The 27,063-nt window shown below is 52.8% G+C and overlaps 1 protein-coding gene across 9 annotated transcripts; it reads right to left on the reverse strand.

The window, feature by feature from the left end:
- ZNF541 (zinc finger protein 541) lies at positions 1–26,608 on the reverse strand. 9 transcript variants are annotated; one of them, XM_061388813.1, is made up of 18 exons: positions 26,491–26,608; positions 25,188–25,341; positions 14,993–15,400; positions 14,664–14,907; positions 10,746–12,564; positions 8,521–8,579; positions 8,115–8,274; positions 7,810–7,965; positions 6,753–7,077; positions 4,830–4,893; positions 4,081–4,223; positions 3,626–3,729; positions 3,406–3,481; positions 2,826–2,914; positions 1,179–1,319; positions 793–974; positions 520–681; positions 1–215 (listed from the first exon to the last, which is right to left on the reverse strand). In XM_061388813.1, the coding sequence occupies exons 3-18, from the start codon at positions 15,297–15,299 to the stop codon at positions 95–97; spliced, it is 4,152 nt and encodes a 1,383-aa protein (XP_061244797.1). In that variant the 5' UTR covers positions 15,300–15,400; positions 25,188–25,341; positions 26,491–26,608; the 3' UTR covers positions 1–94. The 9 variants fall into 9 exon arrangements, 8 of the variants coding, with proteins under 8 accessions (XP_061244797.1, XP_061244798.1, XP_061244796.1 ...); XM_061388814.1 differs by lacking the exon at positions 26,491–26,608 and adding an exon at positions 26,362–26,420; XM_061388812.1 differs by lacking the exon at positions 26,491–26,608 and adding an exon at positions 25,465–26,349.
- Between the last annotated feature and the right edge of the window lie 455 nt (positions 26,609–27,063).

Genomic DNA, 27,063 nt, shown 5'->3' on the forward strand with positions numbered 1-27,063 from the left:
AGAGCTGCTTAAGAACCCAATTTAATAAGATTTACAAGTCGACACATACAAAAGAAGACAAACCAAACCTAAAAATGTACAAGTCACGTCAAGCCTAGGGGCGGAATCTAGAATGCAGAGAGACCCTCCGCGAGGGGCGCCGGCGCGGTGGAGATCCGATGGTAATTCCCACTGATTCTCTACATCTTGGCCTACTGAATAAACGTAACCAAAGCCTGAAACAGAGGCTAAGACTGAAGAGCCACCCAGACCTAACCTGCTCCCTCCCCTAGCCTCACTGCTCCAGGAAGAGTAGAACTGAGAAGGGGAGAGACTATGAACCTAAGAGAATGGAGCCTCCGATACAGCGGCAGGGCCTTCACGGCAGTCAGATGACCGTGCATCTCCTGCTCGTGATCCAGTGCCTGCCGTGTCTGCAAGCTGGGCTGCCCCCTGGCGACAGGAACGGGTCAGGGAGGCAGAGGGGCACCTTGGGGAGACTTGCTGCTTTGCCCTCGCTGCCACCCCGCCCTGAATCACCACTGCAGGGGCCCCATGTCAGCCCCCAGCTCCTCCTCCTCCTCTTCCTCCTTCAGCTGGAAGGGCTTCACCGGCCACTTGACCCTTACAATGGGCTCCACGTGGTCCTGCAGCCGGTGGCGCTTCATGTGGGCATTTCGACTCTTGATCTTATCGAACACCCTGCAGAGGCACCAGAGGACGTGGGGATCAGAGCAGGGGGAGGCGGGTGGGGGCACCATGAGAGGATGGAACGGGGCTGAGGGCAGGCGGTGCCTCCAGGGAGCCCAGTACCTCTCACACTCCCGGCAGGGAAAGGCGCCCTGGCCCTCCACACTCCCGGGTGCCTCAGGGCTCCGCTTGGGGCCAGTGCTCGGGCTGGAGTTGAGGATGGACTCCCTCCTGTAACTCTTGGTCTTTATCTTTAGTTCGGGGGTTGGACGGTGGCTGGGTCTCTCCCGAGGACTGCAAGTGACCTGCAGGGGTGGGCAGAGATGACAAAAGGGTGCTGAGCCACCCCCTCACCCTGCTAAGGGACCAGCACGGACCTGGAGCCCATGCGAACATCGCCCATGGGAAGCCCCTCCTGCTGGGAGCACCCCCACCCCCACCCAGCGCAGATGGGCACCAGGCCTCCGGATTGGGCTGAACTCCAGACCCCCGGCCCCAAAACCCCCTACCTTGGCTTCCGCCCTGTCTACTTCATCTGGCTCCCTCCTGACCCTCTTTTCTGGCCCTGGGGCTCGGCCACAGTCAAACTTGATCATTTTTTTCCAGATGTAATAATACTCGACACACTGGGCTACGGTCTTTGTCTGGATCTGATGGGGGAAGACAGAAGCTGGCTATGGACAGCGCCTCAGGAGCAGCAGTGAGTGGGGCCTCGATGCCCTAAAGCCCCTCCCCCTCAGGGGGCCAGCTGCCACTTTTTGAAAACCCTCCTGAACTCTCTCCTGCTATGGCTTGGTGGACCCCTTTACTAAAGGGGCAGAGAATCACAGACTCCTTCCGAGGGGTGAGGGGCTCAGAGAGGAAACCACCAGAGCCCACACCAGCTAAGCTCGCACGCTCTGAGCAACACGGCCGGCCCAGGAACCCTTCCGTCCAGGGATATGTACACAGAGGTATGTGTTCACTGTGACACCATATGGAGCCATGTGTCTACTGACCAGGACTAATTAAAGCAGAGCACCCTCATGCAGTGGGTACCGCATGGCCTCTGTGACAGCTGGGCAGGGCCCTACAGTAAGTACTGAGGGAAGAGGCCCCCAAGAGGACACACAATGGGACCTCCTTAGTGATCCAGTGGTTAAGAATCTGCCTGCCAATGCAGGGGATACAGGTTCAGTCCCTGGTCCGGGAAGATTCCACATGCTGGGGAGCAACTAAGCCCACGCACCCTAAAGCCCTAGCCCTACGAGAGAAACCCCTGTAATGAGAAGCCCACAAAATGTAACTGGGGAAAGCCCATGTACAACAAGGAAGACCCAGTGCAGCCCAAAACGAAGTTTATAAAAAGAGAAGGGGACACACAATGGGATACTCCTCAGCAAAATGATGAACTACTGGCACACCCGACAGCGCGGATGAAGCTCAAAACCGTCATGCTGATTGTAAGAAATCAGACAAAGCAGAGCACGTGCTGCGCGATTACTCCATTTCTATAAAACTCTAGAAAATGCAAACTAATTTACAGTGGCAGGAGGCAGACAGGAGTTGATGGCAGGAAGGAGAGGTTACAAAGGCGCAGGAGGGAACTTTTGACCCCATGGACTGCAGCCCACCAGGCTTCTCCGTCCATGGGATTTTTCAGGTGAGTATACTGGAGTGGTTGCCACTCCCTTCTCCATGGGATTTTCCCAACCCAGGAATCGAACCCATGTTTCCTGTGTCTCCTGCACGGGCAGGCAGGTTCTTTACCCGCTGAGCCACCAGGGATAGGTACGTCAAAACATCGAATCTTACACTTCGATTATGTGCAGTTTTGTGGATAAGTTTTTTAAAAAAGAGCAAAATAATCAGCAGGGTATCAAATATACAACCTCATCATTTTTTGAGAAAGTGTACATATGTGTGTAAACTGTACGGACAGTAAAAGCCTGGCAGGTTACAGTCAGAAGTAGGACAGTGGGGTGGGGCCTGGAGGGCTTTATTTTGAACATGGGCTTCTTTTCTGTACTGTTTGGGGCTGTTCCCAGCGATGGCTTTTTAAAGTTGTCAGTCGTTCAGAGCAGGAGCAGAGGGTTGCTCCCGACAGGCCCTGCGGCTCTAGCCCCTCGGTGCGGTGAGGGAACCTCGTCTATGCCAGCCTGCCACGTGCGCCTTACCGTCTTGTGTATCAAGTTAAAGTCCTTCTTGTGGGCACAGAATGCCTTCTTAAAGAGCCTCTTCTCCATGGGGGTCCAGATGTCTGAACCTAGCAAGAAATAGCCGGGGGGCATTTCTTCCTCTGGGACCACGGTCACGGCCCCTCCTTCTTCAGGCTGCTGTGACCCGGCACTGACTAGATGCCAGGATCTCTGCTAAGCCCCTTTCTTGCTTGGTCTCCTACAATCTTCAAGAACCTTAGCAGGTAGGGGCTACTACCATCCCCACTTGACAGATGCCATAGCTGAGGCAGCCACTGGTTAAGGGACTCGCCCAAGTGCAGGCGGATTCCAGGGCTGAGTGCCTGCCCCCAGCCCTCCCTGGCACCCCCTTCCTGGCCAGGCAGAGCCCAGGAGGGAACGAGTGGACAGAAGGTAGGAAGCAGCTATAAAACAGCGCCCATGGGGTCCCCCGCAGAGTACAGGCCCTCCCGGGAAGGCAGGTGAGACCCTGAGACAACACCGCTCTGCCGTGGAAACTGTCTGGCCCTCAGGGGCCTCAGCCAGGCCCACACCATGCCAGCAGTCACGCTCCACTCACCTGTGTAGCGGTAGCTGGCAAGAGGGTGAGTTCGCGGCTTCTGGGGTCCTCTGAGTAAGAGGGTCTCCAGGGCAACCTGGAACAGGGGCACGGGAGGTGGAGGCCCGCCTTCATCCTTTCATTCATTTGGAAACCCCGGCAGCATGCCCTAAAGCCACGCCCACCGCAGGGCCACGCGGAGCCAGCCCACCTGTTCACCCGCCCCACGCCTGCGCCTCACCTGGATGTCGCCCTGGGCTTCGTGCAGGCAGTGCAGTGCCAGCTCCAGGTTGGTGCCCCCGCCGGGCATCACGCTGGAGCAGGCCACGTTGCAGAGCTCCGTTACTGTTTTCAGGAGGGGAGGAAGCGGAGACACAGAGGGTCAGGGGGAGCCAGAGAAGAGGCCTCCCTGAGGGCACCGTTAGGGTGGGAGAGACTCCTTGTCACCACCTCCCTCTAGTAAAGGCAGGCTGAGGGAAGGGAGGGACCTGGAGGAAGGGCTCAACCCTGCTCCTGGCAGTGGGTGAGAGGGGAGGTGGGCCAGGGACCACAGCGGGAGCAGTACTGTGCTGAAGGCCGCCTCTGTCCACCCCTGACCCCCGCACACTGCTTCTTGCTCAGGGTGGGAACTCGGAGGACAAACTCCCTGGAGATAGAGGAGGGCCCTTGGGACCCTGGCCCCAAGGTCTCAGCCACCTCTGTCCTGCGTTTCCGGGTTGCTCATCACATCTCCCCACGGCTTCCAGACCAGAGAAGCGACATGCTCATCAATCCCAGCCAAAGAGCTGTCCTGGAGCTCTGGAATTTCAGCCTGAAACCGGCTTCCTATGTTGATGTGTCTGAAACGAGGACACACCCACAGGTGTACAAGACTTACGTACAATGCGTGACCAAGGTGGGAAGTACAGCAGAGACGCTCTGTGAGTCTGCTCTTGGGCCACGGCCCTGCTCTGTGGATGCCCTCTGCCGTCTTTCAGACACACGAAGTGTTCGTTACCCCAACAGACACACGCAGGCGTTCCAGAAACCTCCTGAGGGACACTCAACGCCCTCCTCCGATTTCGTCGCCAGGTTTCTGGCCTCAGCCGTCTGGGGTCTAGGACCGGGGAGGTGTGTGCTGACACCTGGCCTGCCTCTACATCTGAGGTCCCCTCATCTAGCCGCAGTCCACGGCCCTGCACGCGTGTCCCCCTGTGCCACCGGCAGTTCTCTCCAGAGCCCCAGTGTTCTGGGCCTTCTATCCTCAGGGAGCCAACTACGGTATGTCCGGACAGACGGACTGCTGAGGGGGGACAGCCGGAGAAGCCCAGCACTTCTCTCCTGGAGAGGCTCAGCACCTAGACCGGGTTCCCTGGGATGAAGGTGCCGACAGAGCCACACGGGAATGCGCAGAGGGTAAGAGCGTCCCTGTTCTGGAAGGATCCTCAGGTTCTGTCCCAACTCACGGTTCAATGCTGATCTTGGTGTCGTCCTTCACCAGACAGATGCCGAAGGAGCCATCCAGGGGATCTGGAAAACACGTAAAGAAGAGCCTCAAAAAGGCTGGCTACAACTGACCTGTGAGGCCCTTTCTGACTCCCTTTCTGGAGCAGCTAATAGACCCACTACTGTATATAAAATAGATAATCAACAAGGACCTCCTGGACTTCCCTGGTGGTCCAATGGTTAAGAATCCACCTTGCAAAGCAGGGGACACGGGTTCGATCCCTGATCTGGGAAGATCCCACATGCCACGTGCGCCACAACTACCGAGCCAGCGTGTTGCAACTTCTGAAGTGCGTGTGCCCCAGGGCCATGCTCCGCAACGAGAGAAGCCACTGCAATGAGAAGCCTGCACACCACAACTACAGAGCAGACCCGGCGCGCCACTAGAGAAAGCCCGCACGCAGCAAGGAAGGCCCGGTGCAGCCCAGCAAACAGAACAGAACCAAAAAAACCCAAGGACCGACTGTACAGCACAGAGAACCATACTCAATGATCTGCAATAGTAACCATACTCAATGATCTGTAATAGTAACCATACTCAATGATCTTCTCTATGGGAGAAGAATCTGAAAAGAACAGATAAGTGGATAACTAAACCACTTTTGCTGAACACCTGAAACCAACACAACATGGTAAATAATTATGCTCCAATATACACGCCAATAAAAAACTATACTCCAATATAAATTAAAAAAGTAGAAAAAAAAGACTGCATGGTATGAAATTATCTCAAAAATTAAAAGTAGAACTATCATATGGTCCAGCAATCCCACTTCTGGGTATTCATCCAAAAGAATTGCAGTCAAGATCTCAAAACTACATCTGAACTCCCATGTCCACTCCAGCACTATTCACAGGAGCCAAGAGGTGGAGACCACCTCAATGTCCCCGATGGGCAACTCCACACATACAGGAAATGGGGTGTGTGCCTACGACGGGGCACTGTTCAGCCGTCAAAAAGGAAATTCTGCAGAATGCAACAGGGCAATGAACTCTCATACAGTGCTCGTGGAAGTGTAAAACGACCGTTTTGGAAAAGTCTGGCAGTTCCTTAAACAGTCAAACAGTTACCCTACGGACCAGCAATGCCACCCTGAGGCATACACCCAAGAGAAATCAGAACTTAGGTACGACGAAAACTGATGCCTAAGGGTTCTTAACCAGTGCTCTTTGCAATAGCCAAGGGACAAAAACAGCCCAAATGCTCACCAACTGATGAGTGGATAAATAAAAGGTCACCTGTCCAGACAATGGCGTATCATTCATCCATAAAAAGAACGAAGCCCTGATACATACGACGGGGTGAACCCTGCAGATGTTCCTCCAAGTGAACAAACCACACACAAACTGTCACGTATCACAGGACACCGATTCGATGAAACGTCTAGAGAAGGCAGACCCATGGAGAGAGAAACTAGACCAGTAGGTGAGTGCTGCCCGGGGCTGAGGAGCTGGGGGGCTATGGGGCCTGTGTGTAACTGCTCGTGCATATAGCACATCTCCTGAGGAGATGAACGTGCTTAGGATCAGACTGTGTGACGGGTGCACAACCCTATGAATATTCTCGCAAACACCGTACACTTTAAACGGGTGGTTCCTGTGACCTGTGAATTATATCTCAGTAAACCTGTTTAAAAATTACTCAAAAGACTGGGCAGAAGAAGGGTGGCTAGGTTAAATGGCCTGTTTTCTTTCTGCCTACAAAATTACAAGCAGCTAGAAGGCTGCTGGACCCAGATAGTCCTGGGATAGTTATGAACAGCAACGGGACCGCCAGACCGATGCAGCCACAGGCCAGGGAAAACGGCTAAACCGCATGCTACCAGAGGGGTGGGTCTGGCCTGCCGCGGCCACCGGAGGGGGTGGGGATCAGCCTCACTCACTGAGCACCGTGCTGATGAGCCTGTCAGGGCTGGCCTGAGCGGATGTGGAACAGAGGGTGTTGAAATAGAGCCCTGAGCCCTCCCGGATGGGGCTGAGCATGGGCGGCGGTGTGTAGGGCGAGCACTGGAACAGCCCCTTCAGGAGGCGGTCCACCAGGAACACGGGGGAGCGCAGGCGGCTCTGGTGACACCCCCCTGGGCCCGGCTGCCCGAACGTGGGGGGCGGAGGAGGGACGAACAGCGCCTTGGGCTGGGGGCGCTTCTTCCGCTTTCGGTGCTGGCCATTCTCCTTGCTGTTTCTCTCGTCCCCATCCTTCTCCTGTCCCTGGACAAGAAGAGGCTTCAGAACCCCGAGGGGTCACCTGAGGCCACCTGCCCCAAGCTCAGTCCTCAAGACGGCAGGAGAGCAGGACAGGTAGTGACCACAGAGACGTGTGCCCAGCCTGACCGTGCCCACAGCCCTCAGCAGAGGCAGCCGGGCAGGGCCACCATGCCTGCGCCAGACCCCAGACCCTGAGCTGGGCGGTGTGCGAAGCTGGAGCCTTCTGGTGCATCCACACCCCCAGGGAGAGGCCCTCCCTCAGACCATTTTGGAAACTCACTGATCTCGCGGCTCAGTATGCTCTCTCTCACCTCCATGCAATCCGCTCCCCCCCACCCCCATCTTACTCCTTCTCGTCTTCTAGATCTCAGCTCTAACACCCCCTCCTCCAGGAAGTCCTCCCTGGCCTGCTCAGGCTGGTCTCTGGTGCCCCCTTGGGGCTCCCACAGTTCCCTCGGCTCCCCTCCCAGCCCAGCCCAGCCCAGCCCACTCCACGCGTCACTGTCTGGGGATGGGGGCTCTCCACTCCACTGGGCCGGGAGCCCCAGGAGACAGGCTGCTGTGGTTGCTGCCGTGTCCCCAGCGCAGAGTCAGACACAGAGGAAGTCCAGTGGAGGGTGAATGAATGAATGGATTGAAACTAAGCTCTTCCAGAGTCAGGAGTTCGGGGCTTTTCCCACGGCTCCCATTGGCAGGTGGGAGTGGCGGGATGGAGGTGGACTGATCGGCACTCACCTTGCTCCCTGGGGGGCGGTTTGCTGGGGCCACAGGGACCCCCAAAGAGGCTGCGGTTGGGTTGTCCAGGCACTTTCTGGCTCCCAGGGGACTCTGCCCATCCCCCTCTGGCCTCAGCACCTGTCTTGAGGGCTTGCAAAACTCCATGCCAAACACCTGCACACAGAGAAGAGACAGCCCTTTAAGGGGAAGAGGTTGGGAGCAAGGGCCCCTCCAGAGGAGCACTGCCCTGGCTCCCAGCCCCCAGCCAGGCCCCCACCTCTCCCCAACTCTGGTGAGCTGAATGCAGCCTCACGCCCCTTCACCTGTGGATCCTGCTTCCCTCGAGGTGACGGCCACTGGTCGCTGTGAAAACACATGTGGCTGTTCAGTCCCTTCTCTGTATAGAACATCTGGCTGCAGTTCTTGCAAATGTACGTGCTCCTTGGCTCTGCCCAGTCTGTGGAGCCCCTGTTGTGCTGGTGACTGCGGGGAGACGTGTCAGGAGGCAGGAAAGGGAGAATGGGGCTCCATCCCCAAGCCTGGATACCCTGACAGCTGCGGGTGAACTGAAGGAAAGGAGACGATGCCCCGATCCCCCACGGCCTGGTGCTTGCCCCTTCAGGAGGGCAGCACCCACAGCTCGCCCCTGGGCAGCAGGTCAGAGCCAGCAGGGGACTCCCAGGGGTGCTGAGCTCCCCAGGCCGGGCAGGGAGGGGCTACTGCACTTACCAGCCGCCGGCCACGTTCTCCTCCTGCATCGGGTGGGGGAGCCGGTAGATATTTCCACCCTGGAGATGAAAGCACACCTCAGCCGACAGATCAGAGATGAGGTGCAGGAGTGAAAGCTGTGAGGCACTTAGGGGAAAACACGGCTGTAATTCTTAGCAACCCTGAAGCAGGCCACAGTTCCTTGGGTGACTCCAAAACCGAAGACAGAACAAATCAGCAAAACGTAAACTTTCTTTTAAAAAAAAAACTGAAACCTTCTGCGCTTCAAAGGATAGCATCAAGAAGTGAAAAGTCACAGGCTTCAAAAACAAACTTATGATTACCAAAGGGGAAAGGTGGGGAGAGGGAGTTTGGGATTAACAGAAACACACGACTATATACAAGACAAGTAACCAACAAGGACCTACTGTATAGCACAGAGAACTCTACTCAGCATCCTGCAATAACCTACAAGGGAAAGAATCTGAAAACTCATGGATATGTGTACACGTATGACTGCGTCACTTCGCTGTACACCTGAAACCGACACAATGCTGTAAGTCAACTAGAATATAAACTAACATTTTTTAAAAAGTGAAAAGACAGAATGGGAGAAAAAGAGTCGCAAATCACATATCTGGTAAGGGTCTTGTATATGTAATACATAAGGAATTCTCACAGCTCAAGAGTAATAACACAAACCAACTTAAAAATGGGCAAAGTCTCTGAGCAGACACTTAACCAGAGGATGTATCAATAGCCAATAAGCACATAAAAAGATGCTCAAGACTGTAGGCATCAGGGAAATGCAAATCAAACCATAATCAGGTTATCGCTTCCCACCCACCAAGGCGGCTGTATCAGAAGGAAACAGCTGGACGATGACAAGTGTTGGTGAGAAGCTGGAGCCCTCAGACTCTGAGTGGGAAGGTAAGACGGTTTTTGGAAAAGTCTGGCAGTTTCTGAAACAGAGAGGATTACCCTATAATCCAGCAATTCTGGTGTTACCTCCCAGGAGAAATGAAAACATATGTCTAAACAATAACAGACGTTAAGGGCAGCACTATCACAATGGCCAAGTGAACACAACCCAGATGCCCACACGTGTGCGTACAATGGACAACTACTGAGCAATACAAAGGAAAGAAGTTCTGATCCACGCTACAATACGGATGAACTCTGAAAACATCGTACTAAGTGGAAGAAGCAAACGACACAAAAGGCCACACAACGTATGATTCCAATCATACGAAGTGTCCAAGACAGGCAAATCCATGGAAGCAAAGGTGGACTCATGATTGCTAGGGGCTGGGAGGGATGGAGAGACTGTGGTAGACAGCAGGGTATGGGGTGTCTCTTGGGGGTGATGGAAGTATTTAGGCAAAGAGCAGTGAAATGCAAGGGTGCACAGCCTTGTAAACATGCTCCAAAGCCACTGGGTGGCACATTTTTGAGTGGTGAGTCAGGGACTTGCTGGTGGCCCAGTGGTTAAGACCGCATGCTTCCAATGCAGGGGGCATGGATTCAACCCCCGGTCGGAGAGCTAACATCCCACATGCCTCGTGGCCAAAATAAAATAACCAAATATAAAACTGAAAACTTAATCTCAAAAAATAAACAAGATGGTGAGTGAGACAGCATGTAAATATTAAAGCTATCAAAAAAAAATTAAAGAAGAGGATGAGATAGCTGTGGCCTGACAGAAGGATGCTGGACCTCAGAACGTCAGCAGGAGGTAAGGCCGAGCCCTCTACTCCTGGGACCTCGTGGGCGCCATGTGGGGGACCTGAGCGCTCCACGAGGGCCAACCAGCACAGCACCAGCAGCTGGGGGCCAAGTCAGACCTGTGACCCGTGACTCACGACCAGAAAAGACACGGCATTTCACACGGCAACATCAAGGGCCGAGGAGCGCTACCTTCACATCCTCTGAAGACGCGAAGGAGGCAGATCCAAAAGGAAGCGAGAGGGAGAAAGGAAGCAAACAGAAAACGTGTAGTGAAGCAACGTGACACCGAGTGTCTCTCCCAACTCGAAAGCCCTGTTTCGTGCGTGCGTGGTGGGCTCGCAGTGGGGGAATGATGGGAGGGACCACCTCTTCTCTGAACCCTCCCTCCCCCTCTGTACAACTGCATCTGAGAATTCGCTGAGGTTAAACAAGGTGCCTGGACAAGTCAGAAACCCAGAAGTGGGTAATGACCAGACTCTGCCTCCTGTACGGTTAGGTCCGTGAGACGGCCCTGGTACCTGGATCCTGTTGAATATCGTCAGTTTGGACTTGGAGTCCCTGGAGGGGTCTGCTGGAGGCCCTGCCGACGAGAAGGAAGCCATGGCCACCTGACTCGGGGAAGCCGCACAGCACATATCCATTTTCACCTTCTCCTTCCGGAAGCCTGAAAAGTGCTGTGCTCTGGAGTTGCCGGAGAAGAGCCTGTAGCCTCCACCCCGGGAGCAGGCCGGGCCCTTTTCGGCTTTTGTGGCCCCAGAGGCCATGCCATTCTCAGCCTGGGTCTGCTTCCCTGGGAGGTGGGTTCCAGATGGCTCGTCCCCTCCTAACTGGGTCTGACGCAGGCCCCCGGGAGAGAAGATATCGCCCAGATCCAAAGTCCCTTTTGAGGACCTCAACTGCTTGGCCAGAGAAGAGATGTCCGGGTTCCCGGGAGGGTCCAGGGATGACGCTGTGAGGGCTGGCGGAGCAGCAGCCACTTTTGGCCCACCCTTTGCATCCCGGCTCATGCCGCCAGGTGAGGCCTCCCTGGGGAAAGTGGATGTGGATTTTCTCCGGCGGGCTGGGGAGCCCTCTGGCTCAGGGTTCATGGGGCCAGCACGGAGAGAGTCAACAGTGGGCGTCAGAGACGGGGGCTGCTGTGGCCGTGGCCCCTGCAGCGGCTTCAGGGGGCCCTGCTTGCCATCGGGAGTGGGGAGCTGGGAGGAAGCGGTGGCCACCTGGGCATGAGAGAAGATCCGCTGGGACTTGGTGATCATCTGGAACACCTGCATCTGCTCGTGGCTCACCAGGGACTCCTGCGACTTCAGGAAGAGCTGCCGGAAGAGTGGCGTGGCATCTGACGAGAGGCTGCTGGGCTTCAAGCCAGGATCCTGCGAGCCAGGGTCCCCGGGTTTCGGCCACCGGAAGGAGTCGCAGTCAAACTTGCTCTTTTTGGGAGCCCAGCAGTCATCATCCCCACTGGCACAGGCAAATCTGGGGTCCCCCGAGGCCTCCCCGGGAGCCTTCAGGAGCATGGGAGGGAAGGGCGGCACGTCCTCTGGGCCGAGCCCCAGGCCAGCTGAGGGTTCCCCCACTGGGGAGGTGCTGCTGAGCCCAGGGCCAGGCTCCGAGGCCTCCTGGGACGGCGGCTTATGGACGACAAACATACCATTCCCTTTGCTCTTGGGGCAGCCCGACAGGTTCTGCAGCCACTGGAAACTGTGGCTTGATGGCTGGGAACCAGTGGTGGGGATTGTCTGGCCACGGAACAGAGGCAGGCAGGAGGGCAGAGGGGCGCCCTCGGGCCAGCCCTCCAGGGAGGACGAGAGCTGGAGTGGCTCTAGCTCGGCTGGGTCGGGGCCGCTGCTCTCCGCCGCCCGCGAGTGAATGGCCGTGAACACGTCAGCGGCAGGCTCCTTCCTTGAGGGCCTCGACTCCTCGAGAACGTCAGGGCCCAGGGTCCCCGGGGTGCCGGCTGGGCCGCAGCAGGAGGACCCCGAGGACGGGCAGGAGCAGGCCACGTTCCTCCCCTCACCGCTGTCTGCAAGCCCAGCCGGCCCCGGGGAAGGGATCTTGTGGTGGACGATGCTGTTCACGAGGCAGCGCAGGAAGTCTCGGTTGGGCAGGAGGGAACCGGGGGACCTCAGGCCGGATGGTGTGGGCTGGCCTGCCACCTCGTGCATGTGGGGTGAGTCCCCACAGGCCTCCTCCTCCGGGGGCACCTCCTTGAGGATGCACAGGCCGTGCTGGACCTCGTAGTGCCGGCGCAGCGAGCGGTAGTCGCAGTAGCTCTTGCTGCAGCCCTGCTCGATGCACACGAAGGGCTTGGTCTTCTGGTGGGTGAGCATGTGTCCGGTCCTGGAAGCACACGAGCACGGGGTCATGGGGGGTCTTTTGTGCGAGTCACCTGTCGCAGGAACCCAAGCACGTCCCCAGGGGCCATCGGGGCAGAAAATGGGCTCAGACCCCATGAAGAAAGACCCCCGACTAAGGTCAAGGTCATCTAGAACGGGGGCTCTTTCCCGCACCCTTAGGCAAACCCCTAATCAGAGAAAAAATCGTGGGAGCCAAGTCAGAGTTCCCCAAAGCAACACCAGTCTCCAGAGTTGCTTCCTGAGGACTTGGGCTCAGCTGGCAAGTGAGTTTTGAAAAAACACTGTTTACTTCTTGGATGTTCATAGTAGCAAAGTGAAAAGCCATAGAGAAGATAAAGCGAACCTGCTTAACTTTCCATGTCTCTCCAAGTTATTTGCCCACAGAATCACCTTTTTCCAAAGAGCCCCTTTTAGCATCCTGAGAACCAGAGTTCGGAGAACGCATGCAAAGAAGTGTTAACTTGGGGGTGCTCCTTCTTTGAACAAAGGAGTCTCTGCCTTCCCAAAGGATTCCTCTAGAGAGCCACCTGCGACCCCCATCGCAAAACAAAAAGAAAAAAACTACAGATGCCCAGTCAATAAAGACTCTCTAGAAAACAGCCAAATTTGCCTGTAATTTCTGCAAATATGAATGAACACAAATGTCTTATATTTGTATCCCACTTGTACCTACGTTAATTTATTACAGAAATAAGCAAATGGGTAAATCACCCTCTGGGTTCCCAGCAGCCCTACTCTGGATGGTTCTGATAAATGAGGCACAATAAATAAAAAAATTCTCCCCCCAAAGGTGAACCCTTAGCTTCCATCTGAGGGAAGCAGCAGAGAGGGGATCAAGAGACCCAGGTTCTGGCCCTAACTGTTACCATCCTGTGACATGAGCAAATTGCTTCCCATCCCTGGCGGGGAGGGGGGTGGGGAGGGGGTTAGGCAGCAAGGACAGAATGAAAGTGGGATTCGATGATGCTCTGTGCAGGCTGTGCTCCTCAGCTGCTCAGTCGTGTCCGACCCTTTGTGACCCCATGGACTGTAGCCTGCCAGGCTCTTCTGTCCATGGGATTCTCCAGGCAAGAGTACTGGAGTGGGTAGCCATTCCCTCCTCCAGGGGATCTTCCCGACCCAGGGACTGAACCCGCGTCTCTAGCATTGGCAGGTGGATTCTTTACCACTGTCTCTCCTGACAAGCCTGGGCATGCTATCAAAAGGTGATGGATAATCCTTCCCACTTACAGGTCTTTCCATTTGAAAAGTCTTGTCTTTCCTTCCTCAGTAGCAAGAAAACCTTATCATTTCTAAGGCATGAAGAACAAAGGTAATTCTGCTCTTACACTGGGCTTGCTTTTTAAAATCAAGAATTAAAAAAAAAAGGGAGAGTGAACATTCCAAGCATTTCATAGCCTCTCATAGTCTCTTATCCCAATGCATACCCCTCACAGAGCACAGATCTGTTCTCTTCAGGCACCTGCTCTAAATCTTTCTGCACAGAGTTAGCCCAATTCCCTCCAGGACAAAACTGCCCCTGGGGTGTGTCTTTAAACCACAGGGGTCCCGTCTGCCAATCGCAGCAGCACTCGCCTCTCTGGAGTGGGTTTGGGGGCTGGGGCCGTGTGGGTCTGGCCCCCGGAACCTTGGCAGCTCAAGGAGACCAGTCTGCGTCTGAGCACAGGTTGCACACCCCCGGGGGCCTCGACAGGGCGGGTGCAGGCTGATGGGAGGGGTGCTGAGGCCCAGGTGCGCCCCCGGCCCCTACACTGCATGTGAGCACAGGCTGCACACCCCTGGGGGCCTCGACAGGGCGGGTGCAGGCTGATGGGAGGGGTGCTGAGGCCCAGGCGCGCCCCTGGCCCCTACACTGCATGTGAGCACAGGCTGCACACCCCTGGGGGCCTCGACACGGCGGGTGCAGGCTGATGGGAGGGGTGCTGAGGCCCAGGTGCGCCCCGGCCCCTACACTGCATGTGAGCACAGGCTGCACACCCCTGGGGGCCTCGACAGGGCGGGTGCAGGCTGATGGTAGGGGTGCTGAAGCCCAGGCGTGCCCCCAGCCCCCTGGGCAGACGTCCTGACCCGGCCCCTACGCACAGGTGGTCCTGCCGCTTGAAGGCCTTGCTGCAGATCTTGCACACGTGCTTCCTCTCCTGGCTGTGCGTCAGGTAGTGCTTGCTCAGGGAACTGGCGCTGCTGAACACCTTCCCGCAGAGGCTGCAGTCCAGGAGTGTGTTCTGAGGGGAGCTGTGCTGCCGCTTGCCTTTCCGTGCGCTCCCCGAGGTGGCCCGGCCTCCTTCATCCGCTTCTTTGGGCACCTTGAGGGCGCCCTGCCCCAGGTCTAGATGGAGGGAGAAGGCACAGGCTCTAGACCTCCAGGGACCTCCACAGACCACCAGGCCAGGGCCCCGGGGGCACGACCTCACCTTGTAAGGAAGCCTGAGACTCGGGATCTACACACTCCTCCAGCAGCTTTGTGGAGTCACTGTCCTTCCCTGAGTACAGGGACAGGGTGTCCAGGTTGTCCTCCAGCGGCTCGCTGGGCGCGTCGGGCGCCGGGAAGCTGGGGTCCAGCTCCAGACCTCTCAGGCCACCGTAGAGCAGGTCCCGCGAGCCAGGCCCCAGGTCCCGGTTGATGGCGTCGCTGCAGGTGAGCGCCTGGTTCTCGGGAAACGAAGGGAGATGCATCTCGGAGGGAAGGGCACCCTCGTCCCCCAGGCTGTACTGGTCCATGGCTCTCCACCGCCAGGGCTCAGCCAAGAGCTACTCTCCAGACAAGTAGGGCTGTGTGCGGAGTCAGGGAGGAGAGAGCGGGTCTTGATGGTGGCTAACTCCTGAGAACGAACGAGGAAGAACCACAGTTACGAGAAGCCAACATGCACGGTGGACAGAGTGTGGACTTGGAATTCACACAGACGCGTACTGGAGTCTGTTCTCTGCCACTCAGCAGCCATGTGACCTTGGGCAGTCACTCAAGTACTACGAGCCCTAGTTTCCTCATCTGTAAATTCAGCATAAGAGTATCTCCATCGTGAGACTCTTGTAAGGAACAAATTAAAAAGGTTTTGGCGGCATGGTGGACTGAACCGATCTCTTTCTCCAACTATAAACTCATGAGATAAAATACAATTTTTAGTAGAGAGCCAGGCTCAAGAGATAGGTAAGACCCCAGGTGCCAGGAACAATGAAGAAACGCAAAGCCAGAGGTGTGAGTTGGCCCACGAGCAGGCCCAAGGTGAGGTCAGTCTCCTATATGGGGCCTAGGGCTATCCTCCAATATGGCGTCCACCAGTGAGCGACACATAGCGATGAAGCACTTGAGAATGTGGCCCCAAACTGAGACCTGCGATCAGTGTAATTTACATACTGGATGTGGAAGACTCAGTACCAAAAATAACCCATTTTCATATTGATTACACGTTGAAATGAAAGCATTTTGGATCTACTGGCTTAAATATGATATTGAAACTAATTTCACCTATCTATTTTTGTTTTCTAACATGGCTATGAGATTGCTCTAAATTACATTATCTGGCTCATATTATATTTCTATTACAGAACACTATCCTCGAGGCTGTAACAGACAGATGGAAGAGGAAACAGGGCCTTGAGTTCACAGGGAAGAGCTGAGGCCCTGGAAGAGTCAAGCCATTCACAGGAAAAATAAATAAATTAAAAGAAAAACCCTACGCACAAGTCTAGGGAGGCATTCCAAGAACTAGTTAACAACAGGATGAGAGACAACAAAACCTAGTAGAGAACAGAAGACACAAGGGGCAGGGGTGCTTTTAAAAAGAAAGAAATGAAACTTCTAGAAATGCAAGGTTCTAACTCAGAACTCGCTCAGAGCAGAGTGGAAATGGAGAAGGCGTCTGTCAACAACATTCAAGGCAAGGAACCAGACACTGCAGCCAGGGGCAAAGGATATTCAACTGAGACTGACCACAGACACTACTGAGACCGGGAGAAAATAAGAGTGAGATGCTTTGGGGGAAAAGGGCTTCAAAAGACTTCTGCACTGGTGTGCGTGCTAAGCTACTTCAGTCGTGTCTGACTCTTTGTGACCCCATGGATTGTAGCCCACCAGGCTCCTCTGTCCATGGGATTCTCCAAGCAAGAATACTGGAGAGGGTTGCCATGCCCTTCTCCAGGGGATCTTCCCGACCCAGGGATTGAACCCACATCTCCTGCGACTCCTGCACTGCAGGTGAATTCTTTACCGCTGAGCCACCAGGGAAGTCCTTCTGCACTGGTAGTTTCTTAGAAAGCTAAACATAAACGTGGTCTCACCATACGATCCAACCATCCCATTCCTAGATATCCACCCCAATGAGCCAAAAACTTAAAGCATCTTTATTCATGACTGCCCCAAACAGGAAGTAACCAAGATGTCTCTCAACAGGGGAGTGGATAAGCTGTGGTTAGTCACATAATCGGATATCATCCACCAATAAAAAGCCAGGAGCGAGTAAGCTACAAAAAGACATGGAAGAAAGAAGCTTAAATGCGTATCACTAAGTGAAAGAAGCCAGTCTGAAAAGACAGTACATCCTATGATTCCAACTACATGATATTCTGGAAAAGGCAGAACTATAAAGAGACGTTAAAATTATCTATGGTGGCCAGGGTTCGGGGGCAGAAAAGAGGGATGAATAGATGAAGCAGGGGAGGAATTTTCAGAAGGAAAGTTATGACCAACCTAGACAGCATATTCAAAAGCAGAGACATTACTTTGCCAACAAAGGTCTGTCTAGTCAAGGCTATGGTTTTTCCAGTGGTCCTGTATGGATGTGAGAGTTGGACTGTGAAGAAGGCTGAGCACCGAAGAATTGATGCTTTTGAACTGTGGTGTTGGAGAAGACTCTTGAGAGTCCCTTGGACTGCAAGGAGATCCAACCAGTCCATTCTGAAGGAGATCAGCCCTGGGATTTCTTTGGAGGGAATGATGCTGAAGCTGAAACTCCAGTACTTTGGCCACCTCATGCCAAGAGTTGACTCATTGGAAAAGACTCTGATACTGGGAGGGATTGGGGGCAGGAGGAGAAGGGGACGACAGAGGATGAGATGGCCAGATGGCATCACCGACTCGATGGATCTGAGTTTGGGTGAACTCCGGGAGTGGTGATGGACAGGGAGGCCTGGCGTGCTGCGATTCATGGGGTCGCGAAGAGTCGGACACGACTGAGCGACTGAACTGAACTGAAAGTTATTCTGTATGGCACTGTAACGGGAGATACATGCCCTCACGTGTAAGTCAGAGCCTACAGAGCTACACAACACGAGGAGCGGGCCTGAAGGCAAACCGTGGACATCTGCTGATTTAAAAACAAAACAAAACAAAACCTTTAACACATTCCATATTCCAGGGAATCTAGAAGGTGCATGCCCAGGGCGGGCCAGTGCTCAGAAAAGGCCTGAGAAGGCTCTAGCTGTCACCCCCGGCTGACCGGGGTTTTGTGCAAGCAGGAAGTGAAGGCGAAAGCAGAGTTGTGAACTGCCTACTGAACGTCAAAGGCCCGTCTCAACTCCCACCCAGAGCCCAACTCGAAGACTGAGAGTTGTCTCAGGTGGGGTTGGTTTTGTTGTATTCCCTTTGGACAACTGAAGGGAATCTCTGTCCAATCTCTCAACTAACAGAAGAGAGACTTCATTGACCACACCGACCAAAAATACAGTCTTTATAAAACTAGCCCAGAAAAGTCACTAAACGATTACGACAGACAGTGGGCATCAGCAAAGCCTGGAATGGGGATCTGATTACTAGAGTCCCCACATTATAATGTTCAAAGTGTCCAGTTTTTCAACAAAAAAATTAGGACACATGCCAACAAAGTACGGAGAAGGCCATCTATTGCCTATGAATGGCATCAAATAATATGCAGCCTTTTCTTCCTGGCTTCTTTCACTAAGCAGAGCATTTCTGAGTTTGATCCCCGCCTGGGGCACGAATCATCACTTCATTCCCCGTTTATGGATGAACACTATTCCACTGTCTGGATTTTCTCCATCCATTCATCTGTGGGTGGGTATTTGGGTTGTTCTGAGCTATCAAGAGTAATTCTGTCCATAGAGAGACATTTAATAGACACTTGATGACTCACTGATAACAAATGGAGTGGATCCTAGAGAAACTGGAGCTTGGGTCTAGTTTCCTAGGCCGTAAGTGTCTGTTGTCTTAACGTTTCATGGTGCAGTATAACAGAGCAGTTGCACCCTCAGCGTCTGAGTGTCACACTACGCTTCACCTGTGTGTCTGTGTAAGTAGCCTGCTGAGGGCCCTCGAATTAAGGCTCAGTGCAGGTCAGAAATCCTGCACCAGAACTGAGGGACCCAAGTGAGTCTCAGAATTCAGAATCTGGGGTGGGGGTGGTTAGAAAGGTAAAGCAATGCATATGCCACATGTGAGCAACCCCCAGCGGCCCAGGGCGGCACCTGATGACCAAATCATTCTTTCCTCATCGATACCTTGACCACTCAGGCTTCCCTTGTAGCTCAGTTGGTAAAGAATCTGCCTGAAATGCAGGAGACCCAGGTTTGATCCCTGGGTCGGGAAGATCCTCTGGAGAAGGAAATGGCAACCCACTCCAGTATTCTTGCCTGGAGAATCCCATGGACAGAGGAGCCTGGCGGGCTACAGTCCAGGGGGTCGCAAGTCGGATTTGACTTAGCGACTAAACTACCACCCCCACACCTTGACCACTCAGAGTAAATGAAATAAAGACAGCGAAGAGCAACGTGTGAGTTCAGGTATGGCCACCGAATGAGGCCGCAGCCACCTCAGCATTCTCAGAGCTTTTGGGGATTCTAAATTGCAGACAAGAGAATGTGGATTACAGAGGTTTATATTCCAGGACAAAAGGGATTTCTCTGCCAGTTCCAAAGTTGCTTCTGCAGGGCTGCTATAAAGTATTCTCAGCACTCCAAGAAGGAAAAAACCCATTGCTTTCACTTCCTATCAATAAAAAATGAGCAAATAATACAAAACATAAACCATTATTTCAAAGAAACAGAAAGCAATATCTTACAAAGTCAAATCGTAAATGTTTTCTCCTTGTTAGACATCACACTAAGTGTTCTACTTTATGAATTCACTCTCCACAACATCCCGGAGGTCGGTTCTATTATACTCCCCCCCGCCCTGCTTTTTTTCCCACTTCCATTTAACAGAGAGGAAAAGGGACTCTGAGCAAGTAACTCATTTGTCAGAAGTCACACACCTAACTGGGAGTTGAAACCAGATCTTAAAACCAGATGTTTAGACTTTAGAGCTTGTGTTCTTACCTGCTACACAATACTGATTCCCTGTAAGTTAAACTATAAATGGCACTGCACCAATTATACTAGAAAACACGAAAGGTGCAGGACGAGGGCGGGGCGGGAGACAGGCTACATCTCTGACTTCCCCAGTGCCCAGTCGCCTGCCTTCCAACATACTGGTACAGTCCATGTAACAAACTGGTCCGGTTGCAACCTTGGGCAGGCATGCCAGAAGTCCAAAGGCCATGCTTTGCTATCTACATCCTTTTCCAGAGAGTAAAGCAAACCCTCACTCAACCAATATTGAAGTTGCTCTTGTTCTGTCAACAGATAATTCAATTCAACAAGTTTTAGCACCTGCTAGGCAGAGAGCTCCCTCCTAGGCCCTGTAGGGCAGTGTGTCTTGAACCTTGGAGACATTCCCAAACATCCAACTACTCTTTCCAAGAGTTCTGTTATTTTGTGCGTTCGTTTTGAGAACCTAAAAGAAGAACATCTTTATATATGGATTACTGGATTACTACTTTATCACCTAGGGCGTGTGCAAGAGTGTGCTCAGTCATGTCCACCTCTTTGCAACCCCATGGACTGAAGCCTGCCAGGCTTCTCTGTCCATGGGATTTTCCAGGCAAGAGTACTGGAGTGGGCTGCCATTTCCTCCTCCAGGGGGACTTCCCAACCCAGGGATGGAACCTGCATCTCCTGCACTGACAGACGGATTCTTTATCACTGGGCCACTTGGGAAGCCGCTGATCACCTGGACTACTACCATTTGGTAACAACGCCCCAGGGGAGGTTGGTAACTGCACTAACTGCAGTAATGCCCAATGGGACAACTTTAATTGCTGCAGGCTAATGAGAGGAGGACAGAGGTGGACTTGGCTCATGATAACGCTTTTGGGCTCAACTAAAGCCAACGGACATCATGGTACAAGGGGAGGTTTTGCTGCTGCTGGAACTGAGAAAAGGAATAGGCGATCTGAGACACCACAGGGCACGCTAAACCCAAAAGGGCCCGGTGTGGTAGTCTGCAGAAGTCTTTGTCTCAAGGAAGCAGTTTAAGTTTTAGCAAAATAGCATCCCTCTCATTAAATTAACATTTGTAATATGAGTTACATTAGTTTGGTTGCTTTGTTTGTATTTAATTTGCAAGCTGACTTTGGCTCACAGTGGCATAAGAGCTGTAAGCTTCAGGAACTTGTACACTTTATCATCACTTAAGCTTTGTTCATTAGTTTTAAAAAAAATTTAAAACAACACTGGGGATCCAAGGCAATTTTAAGTTTTGCCTTTTAAAAAGACCCATCATTCAACGACTGGTGGGGGTAAGAAGACAAAGGGAGTCTCCTGTGAAATACTACAGCCTCTGGGGAAAGTAACTCACTATAAGATTGTAGACAGCAGCCATAAATCCGCAACTAACTAGGTAAATAACACCCACAGCAGCTCTGTTTGGCAGGGAGGCAGGGGACAATCTGAGTATCTACCTGTCTACAAAGATGTTTTATTTAGTCCCCAGTTAATTTCATCATTTTTCAATTATTTATCAGGTTGAAAAATCTGTCAGCGTTCTTTCAGACAGAGTGAAAACGAAATGTGAAATGTGCTGGTGCTCAGGACAGAGTGAAAACGAAATGTGAAGTGTGCTGGAACTCAGTCCTGTCTTGACTCCGCGACCCCATGGACTGTAGCCTGACCAGGCTCCTCTGTCCATGGGATTCCCCCCAGGCAAGAACACTGGAGTGGGCTGCCATTTCCTTCTCCAGGGGATCTTCCTGACCCAGGGCTCGAACCTGCATCACTTGCGTCTCCTGCACTGACAGGCGGATTCTTTACCTCTGCGTCACCTAGGTTTCTCTTTGGGGCAGATAATCATGGTCTGAAAGAACTGTGTGCGCTGGTGGCAACGTTCTAGATCTGCACTGTCCAGTGACGAGCCCTGGGCATGTGTAGCTCACAAGCAGCTAGAAATGTAGCTGGTGCAACTGACAGATAAAGTTCTTTGTTTTACTTACTTTTAATTAAATTAGCTACAAGTGGCTAGTGGCTGTCACATGGGACACTGCATTAAGAGAATGTTTCCAACTTCTACCTAAAAACCTGGGGGGAAAAATCGGATGCTCTGTCAACGCTGAGTCTACAAAGCAACAACTGGCTGGAACTGCCTTTCTTCATCTATTTATTTTCTATTTTTTTTGGCTATGCCGTGCAGCATATGAGATTTTCGTTTCCCCGACCAGGGGTCGAACCCATGCCCCCTGCAATGGGATTGTGGTCTTAACCACTGGACCACCAGGGAAGTCCTCACAGTTGCCTTTAGACACAGTGCACTCGCCAGTTTGCCAGAGTCCCGACCACTCCCTGGTGGCTCACAGCCTCCCACCCCACTCATTTACCTGCCTGCCAGGCTCCTCTAAAGAGGGCCTGGCAAGACATCTGTATTTTTTTAAGTATTTATTTGTTTGGCTGTGCTGAGTCTCAGTTGCAGCATGCAGGATCTTTTCTTCTTTTTTAGTTGTGGCATTTGATTGCCTAGTTACGGCATGTGGGATCTAGTTCCCTGACCCGGGACTGAACCTGGGCCCCCTGCACTGGGAGCACAGAGTCTTAGCCACTGGACCACCAGGCACTGGACCATTCAGGTGTCCCAAGACACGTGAATTTATAATGGTTGACTTGTGCAGTTTCCCTTGACCACTTTCTCTCCACTCGGCTTTACCAAATGAAACCCTTCAAAATCAGATCGAAACAGCTCCTCCACTTTGGAGAGTACTCCCAACATAATTAAGTCAGAGATTATTTCTCCCTCATCAGAACTCTGATAATCCAGTTAACACTTAACTCAAAAGACCTTAGAGTTTAATTCTCTCTCAGGTTCCCCCAGACTATAACCTCCAGCATGACTTCCAACTCTGCCTCATGTATCTGTACTTCTCACAGCATCTTGCTGGGCACAGAAGGCTGATCAAAGGAGCTCTCAGCATCCCTTTCCTTGATGAGTGACAGCATTCCATCATGCCACCTCTTGCCCTCTTTGGAAAGTCCTAACCTGCTAACATGTCAGCCTTCCCCCTCTGCCCCTGCCCCGCCCAAGTGCCACTTCCTCTTTCTCTCTCTGCATCAGGGTCACCAGGGACGGAGTGAGCATGTCTGGGTAACATCAGGTTGTTGGGAGCTGGAAGATAGGAGAGACTTCCAGCTTTTACCCTACCTACACCAATTCTTTCTTATTTTCCCACACCAAACACTGCTGTAAACTCTAGGCCTATTGTATTTGACCCACACTGTGCTTTTAAGAATTAGATCAGCAACATTTTTTTATGTTTCATGGGGAAGATCTTAACTAGATATGTGAATTTCTGGCTTCTCTTGAAGATGGTTAGATTTGATATTCGCTGCTGGTTAACAATAGGATAGAGTGAGGGACAAGAGACTTCCCAAGTGACTCAGTGGTAAAGAATCCACCTGCCAATGCAGGAGACGCAAGAGACACGGGTTAGATCCCTGGGTCAGGAAGATCCCCTGGACTAGGAAATGGCAACCCACTCCAGTATTCTTGCCTAGAGAATCCCATGACAGAGGAGCCTGGCGGGCTACAGTCCATGGGGTGGCAAGAGTTAGACATGACTGAATGACTGTGCATGCACACATGAGGGGCAATGGCCATCTCTGTACTGGATGATGGCCTCTGGTTCCCGTGGTCCTCACTTATCTTCCTGCCTGGCCCCCATAATCATCAGCATTATAATAATAATAATAGTAGCATACATTTACTGAAGATTTATCATGTTCCAGGCTCTACTGCAATCACGTATATATCATTTAATTCCCACAGCGCCCCTAGAGGAAAAATCAAGGAAAAATCTTCCTCTAGCCATGTAACCAATATAATTTTAACTATTAACTCATTTCCATTGATCACTCGTTGGAAAAGAGAAAGACATTGAGGAATCAGAAGGCTATGACTGCACTTGCCAGAGTGAATTCTTACACAGAATTAACTAAACGAAGAAAAGAGACGTCAAAGTTTCTCACTCCACAAGCTGATCCTAGCAGAAAATGCAGATAATCATTAAAGTCTAGAACATTTTCACAGTGAGGACAACGAGAGGACCCCTGGGGTCCTCAAGCGCCTTTCAGGTAGTCTGTGAGGTCAAAACTATTTTCATAATAATATTTACATGTTATCTGCTTTTCTTATTCTAGTGAAACTTTAGAGGATTTATCTCAAGAGGCTGCATGCAGAAGCGGATATAAGACACCAGATGACTCTAAAAATGTAAAACAATGCCACTTTTCTCACTAAATGTTCTTTTTTGAAATAAAAGTGCCCATTAGGTTAACATATAATGGGTTTACTATTGCTATTTTTAAATGAATTCATATTTTAAAAATTTATTAGTTTAAACTCCTAATACAGCAAATATCAGCAGATATAAATTCTTCAGCCACCTGCTGCAAAGAGCCGACTCATTGGAAAAGACTGTGATGCTGGGAAAACTGAAGGCAAAGAAGGGAGTGGCAGAGGATGAGATGGTTGGATGGCATCAATGACTCAATGGACATGCATTTGAGCAAACTCCGGGAGATAGTGTAGGACACAAAAGCCGGATGTGCTGCAGTCCATAGGGTCACAAAACGCTGGACATAATTTAGCAACTAAACAACCACAGTTCACATGCACAAAAACACCCTGGGTGGGGTCTTCAATAATTTTTAAGTCTAAAGGGCTCTGAAGACAAAAAAGTTTGAGAACTGCTGCTCTGAAGGGAATAAGTCCAGCACATATGCATGGCCCAAACATGATATATACAAGATATATATCTGTGTATGTGTAGCTAACCTAAACCCAAATTCCAAACTGGTGGCCAGCAAACACGTTTTGCAAGGGCCCCACACTGTATTTAAAAACTTGTTAAATTGGTTCTCAACATTTACCAATCAAAATATTTCACATAAAGACAGCATTATGGCTTCTTCTCAAAAACAAAAACTTCTGGCAACACTGTTGTGACATTTCTACTTGGCCATTTCCACTGGCTGGCATCACTAGATGGGGAACACAATCTCTGTTTCACCACACTCTGGACCTTTACCTGCCCATCCCCGGTAGGCATCTACATTGCTGAGCTAAAGAAGAAAAGGATTCCTTTGCAATAAATAATCAAACAGACATCAATCTAATAAATGTCTGGATTCCTCCAGATCAGTCAAAATGTACAATAAGTGATTCTCTTTCTTATCTGTTCTCCTAAAGCAGCAACTTGTGTAATGGCCTTGGACTGATCAGAAACCCTCCTGAGAAAAAGGAATCCATCTGAAAACGGAGACATTCTCCAACAAGTGCAAAGCAAGGAAACTCACCAGGAGAAGGAGTGAGTGAATCAATTCCCAGGGAACAGGGGGGCCCAGTGTAGGCCCCACAGAGAAAGGGGTTCCGGTGACAGTCAGATCATTGGCTATTTCTTCCTGGAACGCTGGACAGTAAATTCAGGACCCTTATTCAACTTCTTCTGCCCTGAAAGCAGGTGGTGGAAAGGAAGGGGCTGTCAGAACCTGGGTCCCCAAAGAAGCAAGGGCACAGGTGTGAAACTGGGGGCGACTGGTAATTTTTGGAAGAAAGAAGAAAGCAATACTAAACTGGGGAGGTCTAGGTAGGAAAACGGATTTTGATGTTCAAGGAGTTATTTTTTCTTTCTTTCCTTATTTTCCTCCCCTTGGGAAGGAACCTGGAGAGCTTTGCTGGGAGAAGTCTAACTGAGGTGGAACAGGTGATGAAAGGGGTTTGTGTTGGGATTTCTGGGGAAGAGTTGGAAAGAAAAATATTAGACAAGCGAGAAAACGGAAGGACTGAGTTGGTTTGTTATCAGTGGAAAGATATTCCAAACAGGGGGACTCATGGTGGGAGGAAAGAATTTTTGCTGGAAAGTGATCCTCAATGAAGAAAAAAAAATTTTTTTTTTTGCTAGAGAAAGTTCCTAAGGGGAGGGGGAGGGGCGAAATCAAGGCGTCTAGGCGGGCTTCTTGGTTTTGCTGGAAGATCCTAAATAGAAACAAATCTGGGTCCTCTAAAGTGGGGATCTTTGGGAGGAAAGCGGATTTTTAGCACCAGGGCCTGGAAAAGCGGAGGGCAAATGCAAGGCCGAGATGCAGAAAGTGCGGAGGTCGGGTAGGGCCCGCGGCGCGAGCTGGGGAGCTGCGAGGGGGCAGTTGGGGCCTGGGGGGCGGGGTAGGAAAGAAAAGGGGGTGCAGCGAGCCAGGGGCCTCTGAGGAGAGTCTTCTCCAAGGGGGAAGGGGCTGCGGGGATGCAGCGGGGCCCGGAGCTGTTGGGGTGCAGAAGGTGCGTGCGTGACGCGGGGTGAGGGGCGCTCGCCACGCCTGCTGCGCCTCTCGAAAGGGAGCTGGGCCCCCCTAAAAAAGAAACATAAAAACGAATTAGATTTTAAAAGGGGGAGGGGTTGACGAATGAGGAAGGGGCGGGAAAGGGCAGGGTAAGAAGGAAGGGGAGGGGGCAGGGGCAGCAGCAACCGGGTTTTACCCGCCCCGGGGGCTCGCGCGTCGGGCCTCGAGCCTCGCGGGCATCCCAGCGGCCCCCAGCCTGCCCCGTGCCGCCTGCCGGCCGGGCGCGCACGCGCAGCCGGGCCCGCCCCTGGAGAGCCCCGCTCACCCGCGGCGCGGGCGCGCGTATGTGGCCGAGGGCTGCCTCGCGCCGCTCAGAGCGGCCTCGCGCCGCCCGGGCTCCCGGCGCGTGCCGCCCGGCCGCGCACTCTCGGCGGCTATTCGGACGTCGCCGAGGGGGCGGGGCCACGCGGGGGCGTGGCCAGGCGCGGTCAGGTGACCTGCGGCGGGCGGGAAAGGAGGCGGTTGGTCGCCATTTTGGGAGGAGGGCGGTTGAAGGCGGGAGAGTGTGAAGGAGCACAGGGAAGGGGACCGCGGGGGGAGGGGCCGGCGCCCCACGACCCACACACTGAGGCGGAGAGTCGGGCGTCTCCGGCCATTGTTCCTGGAGGGCGGCATTAGAACGCAGCATGGGGAACTCCGGCTCCCCGCGGGCCGCTCTAAGCTGCAGCCTCAGGGTGTTGCGGGGTCGGGGTGGGGGTGGGGGCGGGGGGGGGTGGTCGGTGTGAGAGCAAGGGCCCCTCGCAGCGTCGTGGGACCCGCGAGGCAGCCCCTGTGCTCCCTAGGGGCCACCGAGCTCTGCCTGCCAGGGGGTTGGGAAGACGTGGGGCTGGAGAAGCAC

This window comes from Bos javanicus, chromosome 18 (genome assembly GCF_032452875.1).
Source record: "Bos javanicus breed banteng chromosome 18, ARS-OSU_banteng_1.0, whole genome shotgun sequence".
Classification (NCBI taxonomy): Eukaryota; Metazoa; Chordata; class Mammalia; order Artiodactyla; family Bovidae; genus Bos; species Bos javanicus.